The 20,291-nt window shown below is 38.4% G+C and overlaps 1 protein-coding gene across 8 annotated transcripts in view; it reads left to right on the forward strand.

Annotated features, from left to right (window-relative positions):
- LOC138186276 (zinc finger protein 541) overlaps positions 1-20,291 on the forward strand; it is a 589,272-nt gene that overhangs the window by 363,000 nt on the left and 205,981 nt on the right. For all 8 annotated transcript variants that reach the window (XM_069125955.1, XM_069125954.1, XM_069125953.1 and 5 more), the window contains one exon: positions 8,358-8,495. In XM_069125955.1, the coding sequence (XP_068982056.1) occupies positions 8,358-8,495 (138 nt within the window). The remainder of the gene's footprint in view (positions 1-8,357; positions 8,496-20,291) is intronic.

The following is a 20,291-nucleotide window of genomic DNA, read 5'->3' on the forward strand; positions in this document are numbered from 1 at the left end:
CCTTCTATCTTCGTATACGTCAGGTTAATTTTAACCAGAATTTCTTCTGCTTTTAGAAAAATTTATCTTACGTAACTTGTAAATTATTATAATTTAATTTATCAAATTATTAAAATTTTAATAAATAAAGCTGTTTACAGTTACATCATTGTGTACCTTGCTAAAAATCTCCTTATATGACGAACAATAGAAGTAATTGAATTGAGAAATACAAAATTAAAACTTATCACATTTTCGTACATACATATATAACATACATATATTTACATATATTTCATCTGTCATACTGCTGATGAATATGAAGTATACATTTTTTTCAATGAAACATCTCCTTCCATAATTTCTGTATTTTATTTTCTTGGAAAAAATTTTCCAAGTTATCTTCCATTATACAAAATATTCCTGTCACATTCGTTTTCTATATATCGTAATATTAATAACAACGAAAAATCATTTATACGAAAGTTATAGTTCTCAACTCAGTTATGTTCTTCTACATGTACCGACTAATGAAATAAGCTTCTGCCATGTCAGGCCTGAAAATGAAACGTTACTCGAATCTCCGTTTAAACCACACTTAAAACCTTCCATTATCCTAATGCGACCATAGAAAGCAGGGACCAAAATATCGCATTTTCCAGCAGGGCATGTCGTGTAACGAGCAGGGTTGCTCGCGAAACGAGGGTCGCGCATCGCGCCGATAAACGCGTCGCCTCGCACTGTGAAAACGTTTAATCGACAATCACGGCTCGATTGTCGGTTGTCCTATATTACCGCCTTAATTGCGGCACATTAATTATAATGGTATGATTATTGGGCCGTGAGCGTGATTACCCCTGCCCGTCTCATCTACGCCGATTAGGCCGTCTTTGTGCACGCTGGGATCGACCCAGTAACTAATGTCGACACCGGCTGGGTGCCACTATTCGATCACTTGTCAGACTCGAATGATAGCCTCACAATGTGTGTATATATATATGTCTTCGTGGTGTAATTTCTTTGTTCATCTTCGTAATAAGAAGAAAGTTAAAAATACACTACGAAAGAAAATGTATAATTAATATCATCCACACCGCTTAACGCCGAGAATTAGAAATTCTCTTAAGGAATTCTCTAGCAAGTAGCAATTTGTCGAAGCGTTATTGGACGTTGACGTGCACCTCACAGATGTCTTTGTACGTTATGAATAATCTAGAAAATTCTCAAAACTTCGACCATCGTTCCGCCGCAGTCTACTCGTCGTATTGTCAAACAATGAACAAACAATTCGCTTCGTTTTCTTCTTCAAGAACATTCTTCCCGCCTCCCTTACGAGACCAAACTTCATATACGATATAAACGCAAATACTGGAGAGCGCACCCCATAAAGTCTTCCTCACCCCCAAAAGTCACCCTAAACCGCTTTCCATCCCGTGGACCGAACAATTTGCCCAAGTCAGCATTCGCCAATGCGCGCCAAACTCTGGTGTCTCAGTTCATCAAGCCCGTCCATCGTCTTGGTCCCCTCGCCTCGTCTAAGTCGTTTAATTATCCGCAGCAAGCTGGCCGAGAAATATTTCGCGTGGAAACGTCCGTCGACAAAGGCCCGGCCTTGGAAGGATCATCAACGAAACAGAGAAGGGAGAAAGTGAGAAGGAATCCTTGGGAGGAATACGCAAGGACGTGGGAAGATGGCGCAGGGCCCGACGAGTAGCTCCGGTTCAAGTTTTGTCGCTGCTGGCCGAGAGATAATAGCTCGGGCTTAGTCTGCACAAAGGGAGGACGGCACCCGCAGCTCGCGACACTTGTGCGCTACGGCTTAAGTTTCGTAATACCAGCCGAGCGGCCGTGATACACTGTACACGTTAGGCGGACACTTAATGCAATTTGCATATCTTCGGCTTAAAGAAACCGACCTTTGGCCGAAGACCGTTGTTCCAGCAGTGCGGCTTGTTTTCATTGCCCTGGAGGGTTGTGAACCAGACAGATGAAAATGGCTTTGGTCTGGAATATGCTTGGGTATTTTCTTTTGCCTCTTTTTTATTGTTTACTGGGAACGGGGTTTTGTAGAGTGGCGGTCAGGGATTGGGGGAAACTGTGGTTAAGTGTTTGTATTCGTCTTGTAGAGAGAATGATCCATATATACCATGTATAGGGAATATTCTACAGAAAGTTTGAAACTAGCTAGAGAAAAACTGTCCATCGCGCAATATATAAAATAATGTATCATGAAGCAGCAGTGATTCTTTATATCATAGTCTCAATGTTATATTTCTCATGATTTATTACAAAATATATATTTATATGCATCGTTTTATTTGATTGAAATTCGTTAACAACATCGAACAAATAAGAATCCGTATTACAGTATTAGCTCTTTGTTAACGACGGTTTGTCAACATGCAGAATGATTTTTGCCAGCTAATACGTCCAAAAATAATTCGACGATGTTTATCCTATACGTGATTTTTATTTAATATACTTGAAATCTCGTACGGGAAGTTTCATCTTTACTGTTTGGCGAACGAATTCATTTACGGTCGGCGTGCATCGCGAGAATCGCCGGAAGCTCCGTTCATCGAGCGGTGAAACGCGATATTTTTCATAAAATCCCGAGTCGACCGCGGCTGCGTGATTCTGAATATCTTTTACAGAGAGGAAACCGTTCGATTCCGCGTAACGGCCAAACAAAACCCCTATGTAAATTGTGTACTCTCGCTTGCATATTTTGTTAGTTTTATGTACGCACCAGTTTTTATTTTCGCAACTTCATAGACGAAAGGGCAGAGTTTCAGGTTCCATCCAACTGGACCTTATTCGACTCGGCTGTATCTGTTTTAAGCATTTAATAATAGTATCGATCTTGAAACCAGTTCCGGTGATCAGCCGTTTGTAAAATTTCCAATATTGTTTCCATAGCAGAGGAATATTAATTTTAAGAATTGATTTCAGATTTTGAAGAATCACATAGACAGATATCGAATACATAAAATTGCAAGTTGGCGAAAAACGGTACTCCTACAATTTTTTGTTCAATTTTAAATATTACCATATCATCTCTCGATAGATATACATTCTTGTCAAACTTGACGATAATCAAGAAATTTCAAAGGTATCGATCCCTCGTAAATCACTGGCCTTTCACAATGGCGGAGGAAAGTAATGACGAACGACCAGATACCAAGAAGAATTAGCCACCGACTCGAATTGCGTGCACCGTCAGATAAAGCATTCCATAATTCTTCGTGACAGGACGATCGTCAATATTAACAGAGTTACAATTGACTGTTAGTGCAACCTCGCTGTACCGTGGGTTGAAGATAAATTTAACGCGCGCGAGGAAATTGAAAATGGTTTACACTGTCGAACTGAATTGCAAAAAAAGGGGCGGAAGAAGAAAAAAATTGGAAAAAAAATCAAACGGGGATATCGCCGATCGTAATTGTCAGCACATAGAGTTTCGAACCTCTATTCAACTGATAACACATATCTGACAGGATAGAATCCTGACAGCGCAGCTGCCGAAAGGTAAACAAAATTTGCGATGCTGGAATATTGGAATCGATCGATCCTACGTACATAGGTGTTTCGGGGAGAGAAAGAGAGAGAGAGCATGGTTTAAAAAATGTTTTTGGACCCATAACAGTTCGAACACGTTTACCGTCATTAATTTCAATTTGATTAAAATTTTTGTTTATTCACCGTTCGAAATTTTCGACGTCATCCTGTCTCGTTTGGAAATAATGATTGCTGGGTCAGTGGTCGAGTGGTCGATCTACTCTCATTGAGGCGCATCGACGCTCAATTTTGTTCAGTGATGTTGCGAGAGTGATTTGACTGCATACAAAGATTGCATTGTTTAATGTATTTCACTTTAAGGGTCGAAGAATGTGATGTACGTGCATGTATAACGAAGAATTTTAATGATTCCGTATTTTTGGAGTGTGTTAGGATATAATCTATAACAATATTTCTCCATTCTTCATCCCTCGTTTTCTTATATCCCCTAACAATTGCCAGTATCAACTGGTGCTCCCAGTTCTAGTTTCATTTTCAACATATTCACTGAGACCTCTGAACCACCACTAAGAGTCAGAATAAAATACCTAAACGATAACTTCTAAGTTTCGGCATTTCGAAATCCTATTTATCTAACCATCTTCATAAACAGAAATATCAGCAGATTTCAAACTCATCCACCAGCAACCTACCCCTTACTGGCGTAAGATAGAAATATCCACTCCAATTTTAAAGACAAAGCACGCGAAGAGCTCGTCAAAAACCCATCCGAAGTAGCTTGAATTCTCCGCGACATTAACCTTCCATAAAAACCGAAGCGGCACGGGGAACGATACGTGAAACGAAATCGTGTTCGTACCGAAGGATGGCGTTCGGATGGTGAGCGTCGGCAGAGCGTAGATGGGATTTTAGAAGGGTTGCAAGGGTAAGGTAAACGATATTTGCGAAGCTTGGGGGATCGATAGCAATTTAACCGCCCCTCGCCATTCTGTACGACCGCTCCCCTGCGCTACATCTATGTACCTTCGCCGGACGTAGGTCCACCTCCAGCAACCAGCAGGAGCATCATCATCATCGTGGCTACCGCGGCTGCTTCCACCCTCTCTTACTCTCTCGTTGGGTTATGCACCGTGGCCCAGTCGGAACTCATCCATATACATCGAGAAAATTAATATCTGGGCTTCGTTCGCGCGTTGAATAAACTTGGTTGCGCGGCCGCTTCCTTCCAGCGTCGCTTCCTCCTTCGTTTCTCTTTCTCCCTCGCTACTTCCGGGCGACGATGATCAACCCCTTGTCTTCGAACACCCTCGCGCTCTCGTTTTTCCCCGCTCTAAGCATTGCTGAACGAGCCACGCGAACGTAAAACGGTCGCGTTCGTTAATAACTTCGCGGCGGAACTTTAATTCCGGATCGCCACTGTTCGTTCCTCCTTTTGTTTCTTGGAATTACGATCGTCGGACTGTTCCTGATCACGCAGCGTGTGTGGTATTCTTTTTTCGCCTGGATCTGCTATTTGTATCCTCCTCGGTTCTTTTTCGTACCTTTGCGCGAATCACGATGACACTGATGATGTATTCGCGACGTTCTAGGCTATGTTAGGTAATTGGGTTAGAGGCGTTCGTTTCTCGTACCTACGGTGTTTCTTCAGGTTTCTGAAGGTTCCTTTTAGCTGAGTACATATGTGAATAGTTGAAGAACTGTGTGCATGAAATAGTAAGAGAAACGTTTTGGTCTTTACGATGGAGGTTCGACGTATTCGCTGATGTATACGTTGCATTTTAGATTACGTATTTTATTGGTTGTTGTTAGAGAGATAGACAAAGTAGTGGGCAATATATTAGAAGAACATTATTATTTAAACAAGTTTGGAGGAAAATTAAATATGGTAGTTTTAATCATTTGAAAAATCATTAAACTTTAGAAAAACTCGTGAATAGCAATGCAAGTAATCATAGTTTACTTCATTACTTAAATTTCGACCACCTTTTCAGAGAATACTTCTATTTTTGTATTTACTATAAAAAATTACACATAAAGTATCGTCATGGAAGCGGACATCAACTATTTAAACGTATTATTTATTTAATAAATTAAGAATGAGTTGCAGCGGTATACGAAACACCACGTGTTTCCAATGATTTATTCCAGCGTCGAAACTCTGCTCTCGTTTCTTTCAGAATTTTATTCAACCCTCCCGTTCAACCCCCTTTCGCGTGCGCATCTCTTGCTATATGCAAACGTTTTGTGTCGCGTCCTGTGTGTTCGCGTGTGATTCATCGATCTCTCGTAAGCGCGGATAACGTCCAGCATGGCTGGTCCGCTTATATTTACATATTTAACTAACCCAACGGCGGAAGCATTAACGCAAACGCGGACGGATAATCTGGAATATGTTAATCCGCCGCGAGATGCATACCGTCGCTTTGAATTAACGCGAACGCTCGTCTACGACGCGAATCGTGTACACGGCCGATGTCGAAGCGGACGAATATGGCATGTAATGCTTTGTGTGTACTCCTACGTCAAACGTATAATTGTGTCAGTGACAATGGCTGAATATCGTATATTTTTTGCGTTGAATTATTCCAGATATTGCGACTGTTCGTATTAAAATTTCCCGTTTTTACATTGTTTGTTTTAATGATTTTGGATTATTACGATGTAAATCAGAATTTTTACATGAATTGTATTTCTGATTAATTTAGTTGCTTTAATTAATTTCTTTGCAGTCGATTCATATACATTCGCATCTCCGATGTCGAATTTTAGTTATTGTTTACGAAGGACCTGGTCTTGTTAGTCGGAGGGAATTGAACGTTGATCCTGTAACTGTGCAATGAAACTTAAGTAATTGGCAATAAGTTGAATGGATCAGTTTGGTTTCTGAGAAACTCGTATCTTGTAATATAGCCACTGAATCGTTAAACGAATTTGCAACCTGTTAATCATCGATAGCAACCATTGTCTCATAATTCTTCTGGTTAAACCGTAATGAAAACACGGGTGTATCTCGCGATTCCTCAACACGACTATGGTTGACGAGACCCAGTTGACGACGCGGTATAATCGAGTGAACCGAGACGATCGTAACGAGGGTCTGACAAGCAAGAAGACGGAGTTTAGGTCGCTTAGCGCGACGAGCTTCGTAACCTAAAATCCACAGTCAAAGTTTGCTGCCACTTGGCAGCAGTTGTCCTCGGATCGCGAAGGCCACCTAAGGTCTCGAGAGATCCTCGACTGGCTGCTAGTTCTCGTAAGAGTGCTTCAGCGTTGTTGTCAGTGCGCCGAGGAATATGCGAAAGCGACACTCGTCTCATACCCGAGAACTTCTCGTTTAACCCTCCCAGCCCCGTTGCCCAACTTCCATCCCTTCTGCGTATCGTCCTGATAACGAAAATGATCGATCAACTCGTCGAACCATATTACGTATATTTTTCTTTTGAGTTTTGCTAGCTTTTATTTTTAGTTTGCCAAGTTCGATCGATTGTTCTTAAAACAATGTTTTGCCGTTTATTAAACACGTAAAATCTTAATGAAAGTGTACGTGGGGAGTGCTTAAAATTTTTTCTAAGTCTCTTCTAAGAAATTCTTCCAAGTTTTAGAAAATTTCTGCTTAATTCCTTGGATTAATCTTTCTTCCCATTATAAAGATTAATCACTCGATTCTTTATGATAAAAAAACTACCGAAGAATTCATGAAACTATTGAACTTGTATGGAGAAAATCATTCATTAAAAATCGGATTTCTTTGAATCTAAATTACATAGTTATTCCCATTAGTGGGAAAATAATTTACATATCGTAGCTTAGAACTATTTTCTATGGAGAAATTAAACAGTTTTTATGTCGATCAAACAATTAATTTCCCTATAGAGAAACATGACAGTGTAGGCGATTAGCCGCGGATCATATCGTAACAAACATAGCCAATTATGTTTGAGCTGTGCCCTTCGTAACACGCGAAGAATCTTGTTCATCTGTCGACGCCGTTCGCCAACTTTGAGGTCGAGCAATCTGGCATCGAATAGAATCAACAACGAACGAGATTTTGTTTCTGCGTGTTGCGTGGCCATAAAAACGAGAATGGGGCCGAGCGTGTTCACAGAAATCAAGAGAATCATCTCGCCCACGTGCAGACGCTTCTACTAATTTTTCGCCTCGATTCATTAACTTCGTCCCGTAACATTTGTTCGAAGAATTCTTCTATTCTTGATATTTCTGCTAAATTTAGTATCATCATGCGAATCTCTTTGTTCATCATTGTTTTCGTAAGAATGTAGAGACATTTACAGAATAATAAAGATTTTCTTATAAGAAAATGTGGCGAGATGAACGTGGAGAAAAATATTTTAAATAATCGAATCGATGATAGTTTTCTTATTATGATGAATTTATAAACTCCAAAATCAACAATGATAAATAATTGCAAAGTAGTGGAAATGCAATTAACGTTAATTATGTTACATAATTTTATAAACCAGCAGGGGGATGTATATACATAGACGTAAATAATAAATTATGAAACAGATAATTATTTTTAATATAATACATAGCAATAAAAACGAAAGTAAATGTACAATTCGAACCTTTTGTTAATTATTATGAACGATAATGAATACGTGGAAATTACGAGGGAAATATGATGAAAAATAAATGAAAAGTATCAAGTTCATAGCAGTGATATCACAATAAGAAAAGTTGCAAAATATTCTGAAACTGATCGACATACAACGAAATTTTCTAGTAAGATTTATTGCTGTGTTAGTGGTGTATTTTCGAAACTTCGTTTCAATTTATTAAATATATTATTCAATCGAATATTGACTGCCAGAAAATATATGATACATGTTCTGTTTCAGGCAACGGGAATTTAGAATTGTTCGATAGTGAGAGCGGGCCGGACCTCACACTATCACCTCAGACCTTCACGTCGACGGCGGAGGCCTTCATCAATGACAATAGTGATAGTCTTGGCGTTCCAGGAGACAACGATACGGGTGAGTGTCGTTTCCAATTCTACTTTTATTGCGCGCTGTCTGGCCACTACCGTGCTTGTTCTACTTGAGCTCCACGTTATAAGCGAAAACGCGTCTCTTAAATCTTTCCTTTTATGATGGTAATAAAATTGAAATGATATTGGGAGGATCTTAAAGTATACAAATTCATAAAGAAATCTTTTACTACATAAAATTACAAATTAGTAAATAAAATTTCTGCAGCATTTTTCATTCGTTTTATCCACTTATGTTGCGATACAAATATTTCAGCGAAGAGTATTTTCTATATATCACATTTTAAAGTCATATTAAAGTCATTGAATATAACATTTTAGAAGAGTGCACTTTTACAAAGATATTTTATTTCTAAATTAGTAAACAACCAAAATTCTAAAATTTCAATTAACTGAATTCAAAATGAATCAAATTTTCTATTTCTCGGGGGAAACATTCAATTATTAATAATCTGCATTCCGATTATTTATGATTTTGTAGAATATTAATACTAAAATCTTGACCAACTAAATTTTCCCCCAAATTTTCTGCTTCTTTAAGCAAGCTTTTAAATCTTAACAGTAATCCCATTCTCCCGAATTTATCTCGTTGAAATTCATTTCATCCGTTTTATCCTATTGTTAAAATTTCCAAAAACGCAGCGCTAGTCGTCAGACAACATTAAGACCTATTTACTCAACCGATTAACCTTCGACAAATGAAATTGGTGATAAGGACGAATAAATCAAGATTCGAAATCTTCGCGGCGTTTTAGTGGAAGCCCGTGTTTCCTTTAATTGAAACGGTCTAAAGGGCGTGGGCCGTCGATCGTTTAGAGTCGTTAGGCGAAGGAACCGAGGACAATGCATTAGCGTAATTGTTGCGCTGCTCGTCAACGGGTACAGTTGAACAGTGAGTTACAACTAGTTCGAACAAGTCCGGGGGAAGCTATTTCCGTGCGTGCGCCACGCTACATAATACCCATTGTTCCCGACAAGTATAAGGGGTCTGTACTAGTTGTACACCGGCTATAAAATGTCCGCATTGTTTCCTGGGGACACGGTGCACGGTAATCAACACGCCTTTCCAGAAGTGGAAGCTACACCTTAATGTTCTGATTGAAACCTTAGCTCGTTTGTATTTTGTACGGACGTACACATTGTTTCGTTAAAACATCATTCACTTAAATGAATTAACGTTCCACTTAACGATCAATTAGTTTCATATATCGTATTTATAAAAATATTTGTAAAAATTATCGGATTTAAAATTTAAAAAAAAAATTGTCCAGTTGCTGGAAAGAATAAAAATTGAACGATTGAGAAAAAGGAAGAACAGGAAGATTTACTTTTGAAGTTTGTTTGTGGCCATTTTTTATACACTTTTTTGAAGGCGCTTGTGTACCGAAACGTTGTAAGAAATAATTTGCATTCGAGTGTGACAAACCTGTTTTTCGATAAATACTCGCAACTTCAGACGTGTAAATCATCGAAAGAAGACGTGTTTACAAGAAACAAAAATACATAGTATCCAGTCCTTCTCGTAATTGCGATAGAATGTAGTAACATGACGCAATCTCTCATCCTTTGACGCGCGATTCACGCGCGGGATAAAACAAACGAGCCGCCTGGCCAAAAACTATCGGATTTCAAGCGGCGAGCCAACAACCGAGCGTGTCATGCCCGATGCCAAAAGCGCGTTGTTTGCGTTCGTTGTGTCAAACCGCGATTCGATTTGTTTTTTCTCGTCACATGGACGCATTCTAATTGCCGTCGCGTGTCTTCAGGGTTGCTTTCACCGGGGAAAAGTATGTCAGGATTCATCATCGGGATACCCATCAATGATTGTTGATAGATTTCACGAACGATAACCCGTTATGGAAAAATACATGAAAAATCTGACTTTGTATTTTTATTTTACAATGTCACAAGTAATTTATGCAATTAGATTTCATAAATCCCATCAGGATTCATCATTAATATATTCAAAGTTCCATGAATTTATTTCGTGGTAATTCATAAATTTCCCACATCGATAAAATTCGTATAGACATTATAGTTTCGTTTTAGTCAAAATGTGAGAAATAATTTATGGAATTGGGAATTGAACCTGAGATACGTATGTGAATTCTAGTGGGTATTTCGCTTCGCGCGTGTAACGCGAAGTTGGACAGTAACCAGATTCTAATTAATACAGAGTAAAGATTTATCATTTTTGAGGATAATGATTTATGAGCTGTTGCTGAATAACATTGTAATTGGATTTTATGTAGTGCTATATTTTCCCAGCGCTTTTGACGGATCTCAGTCGTATAGTCTTTGGTATACGATACTCTTGAACCCTGTCTATGTCTGACAGATTGAGCACTTGCAAATGAGATCGTGTTTTATATAACGCTTATTCTGTCACTGTGTATTATTACTATTTTCAATATTCGCATTTCTAAAGCTACCAATGTAATATTATGATATATTTAAGTTTACCAAATGCTTACTTATCAAGGTAAAATCTAAATAAATCGCATTCTTAAATTCCCCAAATTTTTCTCTTTTCCCAACTAGAATTTACTGAAATCCATAAAATTTGTTCCAATAGCACCGATCGATCAAAATTCACACAATCTTTATTCTCGATTCATTGAAAATTGCTCGAATTCCAATAACCCTTTTCGAAAGCTGCAAACATTCAAAATCACCGATAAACTATATTTTACTTGGTTTAACCACGTCTAAAACGGTAGTTCCGAGAACTACGGATTTATTTCATTTGTAAAATGTAGACCGCGATCACGGGGAATAAGGTGTTTTGCACGAGCGAGTAAGTTCGTTACGACAATTTTGAGGGACACAGAGGGTGGTCGGGAGAACTTCGAAGCCGCAGCTGCGGGCAGTCGCGTCCATGAATAAATTTCACCGTGACGATATGTCATTTGCATATTACCTGCTACGTGACGGCCGAACCTTGGTCGCGTCGAATGTCGCGTTAGGGTAAGCCAGATCGAAACGCTCGACTCTACCGTATTACGAGGAACTGTACGATACGAACAGAGTTCCTGTATGCTGCTATCGATCTATGCTCGCTCATATTGGTAGACTTTCTACGGGTGGCTTCAACGAAACACGTAGAACACAATGAAACATATCTACGATTGTTACTTGAAAGTTGGAACTTTAACTTTAAACTTGATTCAAATTAATCTAACTAGGCAATTGATACGTAAAATTGAAAGGAAATAAAAAATTATGAATGTGAAATATTTCGTAGATGTAATATATGTTTAATGATTAGAGGAACTTCGTTGAAATTAAACAGCTGTTTATAAGAGGAATAAGAAATTATGTACACGTCTAGCTGAGAATAGTACAAGAAATTAAACATTCGTTGCTTTAATAACAGTAATTATCCTTGCTTCGATACACCTGAAAGATCGTATAATCTTATTTCGCGATAAATTAAAAATACAAATTATCCCTTTGTCGTACCATTTTCTTATATCGTCACAAATATTCAATATTTTCTGAAATTCAAAAAACTGTTCCATCGACTATCTGAGAAATTTTGCCAAATTTCATGAAACCTTGGCAAGTTTCTACATACAAGCTTCGTTTTACTCCTTTGAAAGAAATAACAATAAAGTAACTAATAAACGATTTTTATGTCAACGACCTGAAGTAAAATCTTCATTGTTGACGGAAACTTGGAATGATCTCCAAAGTCTTGCCTTTCATTCGAATTTTCGACGTTCCAAGTTAAGGAAGTGCCACCGATAAGAATATTATTCGTCCAACGAGGTTGGAGACGAACGTCGACCAAGACAATCTACATATGAAAGACGACGCGTTGCTCGACGATAAACGCCGCTCCTAAGGAGGTTATCCCGACGACATTGTGCCGAGAAATGTCGTCAAGAGCGTCTTTCGCCTTATTCTTTGGCCTTTTTATACTACCTTCTGCCGTTCGGGGAATATTAATTCCCCGAATTACAACGACGAGGAAAATAAAAACGTTGTTATGCTAATCCACGGACGGACTGATTTTTATTCGACTTGCAATTCAAACGAGCTACATGGAAATCGCGAAACATGCAAATGCCGGCGTATTTTCGTGTTGTAAAAGGACATACATATATTTTTCGATTTTCAACGTTACGCACTACGAACTCCGACAAAGCATTATTTCATTACGAATCGATTTTTGATACCCTTTCAAATATGAAAGAATGGACATTTCTTTCGCAGTGACGTATGCAAATGACATGTTATTGATCCTCGCCATTTTATTCTTACGGATTTGTATGCTAACGTCAAAACCGAGAATTCTAATTATAATTCCTTCAATAATTTGTAATTGTATGCTGTAAAGTAATTTCATCGTGGAGATTTCAATTCCCCCAATAAAAAGTCACTAATGGTAGTAGTGTGTGAGTACGTAGTCTATATCGAATAGATATCGTTATCTAATTGTAAGCTCATTTTACATTTACATTTGATGCTGAATTTGAATTAGATACACTGACTTAAAATTAAGATCCTTCCCGAAAGAATTTTTTTAAATAATATATTTTAAAGAATGGCTATATTTATGAAAATATTGATAGAATTTAAACATTGATTTTTCAAAAACAGAGATAGAAGTTTCTTCTGACTTTCTCTGCTTCTTATTTTCATTCGAATAATGGATTAGTCGAAATTAAAAGCTCTTATTAGAGTTCGATATTCAACCTGGTCGAACAAAAATACGAAAAAATGTAACAAAGTTGCATTTCCTAGTTTACTATTTCAACGTTTAATCGCAATAACTTTTTAAATATCGTATTTATAAATAAATCTTTGGAAACAAGACTCGAGGGCATATTATTTTCAATTTTACATTATTTACTTGTTCCTAGAGAATCGTCACATTGTATTATCAACGAGTCGTATTCCTGTTCCTCGCAAGCAAGTGAAATCCTCTACTCAAGATAAGTTGCAGAGTTCGTTCCAGACAATTAATTAAACGATCCCGCGAAATAAGCTTTGATGAAATAGAAAGGCAGCGCCGGTATGCCATGGTGTTCGTATTAAATTCAGCGAGAGACGCGAGCTCTCGTAATAAGACATCAGACTGGCACGCGGACGTCACCAGGGGATGAACCTCAGCCTGGGGGGGAAAAAATACGTCGGAATCGTTGTAGACAGAGGAATATTGCATTCTTACGTTGAAGCAATTACTCGCGCGCCGAGGTATCGTTCTTCTGTCGCCTTTACACGTCGGAAACTTTCTACTAAGGAAAAATGCTTGAGAACGAACAGAGGAAGAAGAAACGAAGGGAAGAGAGGAAAAAAGAAGGATCACTTTTCTACCACCATAGAAAATACCAGGCAAAGGATCGTATCTAGGACTCCTCGTTTACTTTTTCCCTTTCCTCCTCGCTGCCTTTCCTACCGTTTCTCTCTATCTTTCGCACACAACTGCGCTTGTTCTTGAAAGAACTTCATTTCTAACTTCAAGACTCCGCAATTTGTGTCTTTTCGTGTCTCTATTTGGAATCATGACATTAGTCTCTCTCGGTGGAAGTTTTTTATTTCACGCGAATTCTCCGCCACGGACGATGGCGTTCAATTATTTGGCCAAAAACTTGAGAAATGATTATAGTACAGGTGATTGGATTTTTTATTTTCTATAAATAGCGTGCGTGATAGAGTACAAAGTTTCTTCGAATCTTCTTTGATACTCGTAAGAGATTCAAAGCAAAGGAAACGCTATTAGGTTTCCTTAATTGCTCAGAGTTGCGGGATTTTCATTAAATAGTACATTGCGTGTTAAACATTTGATTGTTGAGAATTAATCTCACGTTTCTTTTCAGCACCTAAATTTCGTTACTTTCGGACGAGCTTTTCCAAAAATCCACGAAATTCAACTGTTTTAAATTTTACCTACTGCAAACTATCACGGCCACGGTTGTAACAATAAAAAGCTAGGTTTTAACAACTTTCACACTATCAAACCTCGACGATCACCTCCGTGTAAGCGCAGCCTCGTGCACTCTAGCTGTCTATTTGCCGTTTTTTTTCCCCTTTTTCAACGTGAACCTGATGGTGTATCGCGAAACCGAGTTCTTTTTTCGTTGACCAGCTTTTTCACGCTTGTTTTTCTCCGGCTCGGTCCAGAGCGCTATCTATCCTTTTCTCTCACACTGAACGGAACGTGATTCAGCTTTCGCGCCCGGTTTCGTTGTTTTCGCCATGCTCGAAACTGCAACGGCGATCTCGTTTCAGGAGGTGTCAGTTTCAGAAGCGTAGAACGGCGGTTTTAATGGAACTCTGAGCAGGACGCGTCTCGATATCTCCTCGTGGACGATCGATTTTTCTTTTGTTCATCTTTCTAGCCGCGATATTCCTCGGCTTTTCGCCGTCTTGCGGCTTGTAAAGCTCGATCCATTGCTGTACTTGGTTATTAAAATACGGTTCCTACGACTCTTGTCCGAATTGTGAAGTTGTTCGACGTTATCTGCTTGATTCTGCTTGAAAAACACTATAAATAGCGTAGTATATTTTTTAAACATCGATATGATGAAAATTATCGGTAAAATTAATTGTACAAGATATAGTTCTCTAAATACTTTGGAAATAAAATTCAGCAAGATATCGCAGCTTATTATCTAATAACAGTAGATCTAGTTTAGAAATTCACCTGAAAGTTGTTTCTCATGAAACATGTATTGATTCTCTGTAATTTTGGTTATTATTCATTCGTCTCAGTCGCTGGTTTTAAAGATCGTGTGTTATTTTGAGAAAAAACTATTGGAAAAATTTCTGAGCTATATATACGATATTAAAACGTGTTTACACACGTGGAGCTACTATCCGACACAAAATTTGACAGAAATATCTGTTATTCCTGGTCGTCGTGTAAAAAAAAATTTCGATGATTGATTAAATTTTATGATATCAATTTTCCTTTCTATTCATAGCACATTTGCGTCGTGCTAAATCGATATACACGTGTATTAATAGCAGCTAACGGAATATCATACTTTTTCCTGTCCAAGACATTGTCAAATAATCAATTACTCTCATAACAGGGAACGCGGCTTCAAATATATTAACTTTCCTTCACAACTCAACGGTAAGCCAAAAATTGCATCATTTCCAAATTTCTCAGCCAGCCATTTACCTGCACCTAATACCCTCGACTAATATACACTGAGAAAAGTTGCAGCTCGAAATGAAACTAGTCGAATTACAAGCAAACTACCGGGTCAATAATTACGAACGCGTATAAAGGGGGTGGTAAATGTTAGCGTACGCGACCATTTCGCAAGTTGTCCACCGTGTGCACCGTATTTCTGCCTCTTTCGAGAAGACCGAGTCGATTTTAGACGATGGCCGGAGGATCAATTACGGGAAGCCGTAAACATCGCACGTAACCCAATCACGAACGCGTGTTGCATGGTCGGGATTGTACGCGGGCAGGCACGCGATCGTTTCAACCCGTCGGTTTATTGCTCGATATGATTGATCTTGTGGCGGGTATTCGCGTGTGCTGTTCCCGCAATTCGCGTGGGAGCTTGCTCTACCCTCTACCCTCTTGCCCGTCGTGGATGTTGGCCCTATTCATTTAGAAGGGCGAGCTGGAATTCGATGCGAGAGAGTGTGTATAAAAATTGTTAAGAACGGTCGGATAAAGTGGTTCGGGGATTTGGACGTTTGTTCTGATCGCTAAAATAAATCGGGCCGAGGTTTCTGTTGTTTTGCTCGCCGAGTTGAGTAATTCGCGAGAACGTTTCGCGAGAACAACAGCGAAATAGGAAACGTGTCGGAAGCTCCTTTTTAGGGGAATGAAATTTTTCGGTCCGATGGATGTTATATATTTGACACTTTGTTTCGTATATGACATTTTTCAAGATGTGATCTACAATTCCGTATATAAAACATGAAATTTTGTGTGCGACACTTATGAGCGTGAAACGTATACGTTTGGGGAAAAATCCTTCGGATCAAGAAAAATTCTTAGTTCTGAATGTGATTGATTTTGAAAGATCATTCTTTGCTTCTATTTTTGTTCTTATTCGCATATTATTCGTATCAGCCTGCACTAAATAAATATCTCTGATATAAAACTTACTTTTTCAAGTTCTTAACGAAACGTTTCAATAACATATTTTGAAGACGGACTACCAGGAATTAGAACGAAAGTGATTTCATTAAAGTTCAAGGTTGAAGGTTTAAAATGAACTGTAATATTTTTAAATATTGGGAAAACCAAAAATATAGTCGGAAACTTGGCATGAGAATCACAAGTAGTACGTCTTGAAATTTGTAGCAATTGTGCAAATTGTTAAGCAAGCAGAAAATTAATCAATCGAATCTCCATAAGTATCTATCTATTGCCAAAGAAGGCACTTTGATGAAATCGTAAAAATCTTCGCTGATTGCCGATTCTCTTTAGCTTTTCCGTCCAAGATGAACCCGTGCCAACTTTTTACGATGTGACTTCTGACTCTCCCTTGGCAATGAAATCCACTGATATTCTTCCGGAGCATTACATCAGCAACTACACCCACACGTTTTATGAATAGTATCTTGTCGTCTCGCTATTAACGCATGGCTTCCGTATCGGTATCTTCTCTAGTAAACAATGCGATAAATGTTACTTGATATTACAAAATTACCATTAAGAGATAGTTGACAATGCAAAAATGTTGAAAACATTCCTCACTCTATTATAAATAGAATGGAAACTCCTCGTCTATTTGAATAATTTCCTTTTTACATTTTACAATTTACTTATAGTTATGAAGGTAATAGAAAGTACCATACTTTCTCGAGTTCTATGATTGTTAAAATAATAATAATAAAAGAGCCATTCTCCATGGAATTACTCTATATAACTTTATTATCTTGTAAAAATTTCACGCGAAAGCTGAATTCCAAGTTGAAATCCAATGAAAATTTTCCCTCGATAATAGTTTCTTCCGTGCTGGGGGAAACTTAATTTTCCTGTGTATATAAGTCACAAATAAAAATCTTGACAAAACAAGGAACTTTAATTTCTGATCCTTCCGTATTTCGTAATTAGATGATATATTTAATTATGGATTTAGATTCTCTGATCTGATATTTTATTAAATCGATCGATTTTTATCGATGCTAGTTCGATCACGCGTTATATAAAGTAACATTTTGTTCGTAATTCACAGCACAATTATTTACAAATATATCAGAAACATATGTGTATTGGTTCAAGATTAACTGGAAATTATTTATGTGTTTTTAGTCTTCGTATCGGATCAATATTTATAAAAACCACCATTTATCGCAAATCCGAACTCGCGTATATTTCGCATGCAAAAGGTTCCTTGCATTTTAGTAAACACAATTTCTATTTCCCCTGATCTTCTTTTTATACTTGTCATCCCCGTTTCATGCAACCATTAGCCTCAAAAGTTACCAGGATAAATAGCCTGTATCGCGAGGGCGAAAACCGCGCAGCCGACAAACGTATTCATCATTCTCCGGAATAGTGAAGCGAGATCTTCAGTTTGCAGAGACAGAAGGACAAAAATAGAAGAACTTCCAATCATTTTTCGCACAATAATAGCGTTACTTCCACGTAACGTAGCTGACATACACGCTGACCCGGATATTCTCGTTACACTGAGGACCAATTCAGCCGCACTGGTTGCTCGCTTCCGTAAATAACGACTGCCACGCAGAAGCGACAAGCCGCTCGTTGATATCGCCGTTTCGCGCGCGCCACCCAGCCAGATACCCAGAACATGAGAAAAAAAGGATAGAGCACACTACACACTTCGTGGTTGTCGCTGGAAAAACTCGTGGCCGTTTTTTCGCCAGCTTCGTTTGTCGTTTTTTCCCTTCGCCTTACGGCTGTTACAGCTTGCAGTTGGGCTCCCTTTGTGACAAGGTCCGAAACGATTCCTGTTTTTGAGAGTTCAAATTTAGCGCTCCCACCATTTGCATTCCCTTGAACAGAATTGATCGATATTGTTAGCAAAGTTTTACGAGTCTCAAGTTATCAGCTATCATTATCAGTTATCATTTATCGTGCCATATTAATTATAGCTATGTATATGTATGTCTATGAAATATTTTGATACGTAGGAGTAATAGGAGTTTTACCGTAATACGATCTAACGTTACTCTTTCCTGTTAACCTTAGAACTGTTCATTTTCGTACCATTAACTTCGGAGAAGAAGTACAAAGAGGAAATGAGAGCAGTTGAAATTGTGTTTATCGAAATGTAAGAAATTATTTCAGTCTACAATATAATGTCGATTTTCACTAATATTGATTTGATACATAGTTATTCATACGAGTGAAGCGACGTTCTGTTACGATAAAATTCTGTTACTCTGTGTAATTTTAATCGATGCTGGATAACGAACGCGCAAAATGTAATAATAGAAAAATGTGAAAATACTGTTTTGTATATATATACACAAAAATGAAGAAACATAGATGTGAGAAGAACGAATGAACTCCTACTATATGCATGAACTCAATAAAGTACTTGCCCTCCTCCACCAATTCATATACAGAGTTGTAGTACGTGGTTGACATAAATGGCCCGGTTACAACGTTCTTTCTCTCTGGTCCACGACTTTTACGTCGTCGAACGACATCGCGGCGAGATCACTGGGGCTGGTCCTCCGAGACCGAGTTCTGTTCTCAAACGCGTCGAGATTACGTCAGAACTTATGGATTCCTTATCCAATCTCTGAAACTACCACTCACAGAGCCTCGCTCCGTTTCCTCTGTCTTTGTCTGTCTTTCACCGGCTGTTCGAGAACCTCGTAAAAGCTCGGGCGTAATGAGAGGCGGGATCGTTCCCATCGACGCAGCTGTCGCGTCGCTAGGAGCCGGCCGAGATTGTTACGACGAATGGAGCGAGTATTTCGGAGAAAGTTCGGTTCTCGCGTCTATGCCTCTATGCCGCCTCGTCGCTAATAGATGAACTTCGAACAAGAGTGGTAAACGAGTACGAGCGGCGAAACGGGTTGCGGGTGAGAGCACGGTCTCGCGTTTGCGTGGCCCAACTTTCGAACATAGAAATTTTCAGCGACGCGGTTCGCGTTTTAGCGACGTGTTTAACGAGTTCTACTGCAGTGAATCGGGGGACCTTGGGTTTTAGTTTTTGCGTTTCGATGGGAAGAAGAGCAGGTAACGATCATTGGTGGTGAACGAGGTTTCGATCATTGGCGAATAGGGTTGAACGTTTTGGTTTTGATTTTTATGGATTTGCTCTTACAAATTTGGGAAACTTTCGTTGGCTGATGAAAATCAAGTAGCTGATACTAGAATCAGCTAGTTTTTCTTCTAGAATTTACTCAAGCTTTTGACGAAATTGATTATATATCTTTTATTAAGATCATCCTTGGAAAAGAAATTAATGGCAAACAATCTTTTGGATTAGTTAATTTTTATTTGTATTTGCCCATCAGTTTGCATTTACTGTTGTCTAGGAGACGAAAGGAATTAGTCTAATTTATTTTTTAATATTTATATCGTTCATAATCCCAACACTTTATTTCTATACTTGTGAATGTTCAAGCATTTATTAGGTTGTCCGAAAAGTTTCTTTCGTTTTATGAGGAAATAATAGACGTACAATGTTTTTTGTTTTATATTATTTTGTCGAATTACGTACGATCCATTTCGTTCTGTTGAGATAAACACCGTGACATTTCACAGACTTGGTTTCACGTTTGTATGAAAGTGCACTGCTGTGAAAAACACATTTGCGAAAGAAAGATACTTTTCGGACAACCTAATATTTGAAATTCAACGATGAAAAACGTA

The sequence above is a fragment of the Bombus flavifrons genome, chromosome 13 (genome assembly GCF_040668555.2).
Source record: "Bombus flavifrons isolate JBK064 chromosome 13, iyBomFlav1_principal, whole genome shotgun sequence".
NCBI classification, from domain to species: domain Eukaryota; kingdom Metazoa; phylum Arthropoda; class Insecta; order Hymenoptera; family Apidae; genus Bombus; species Bombus flavifrons.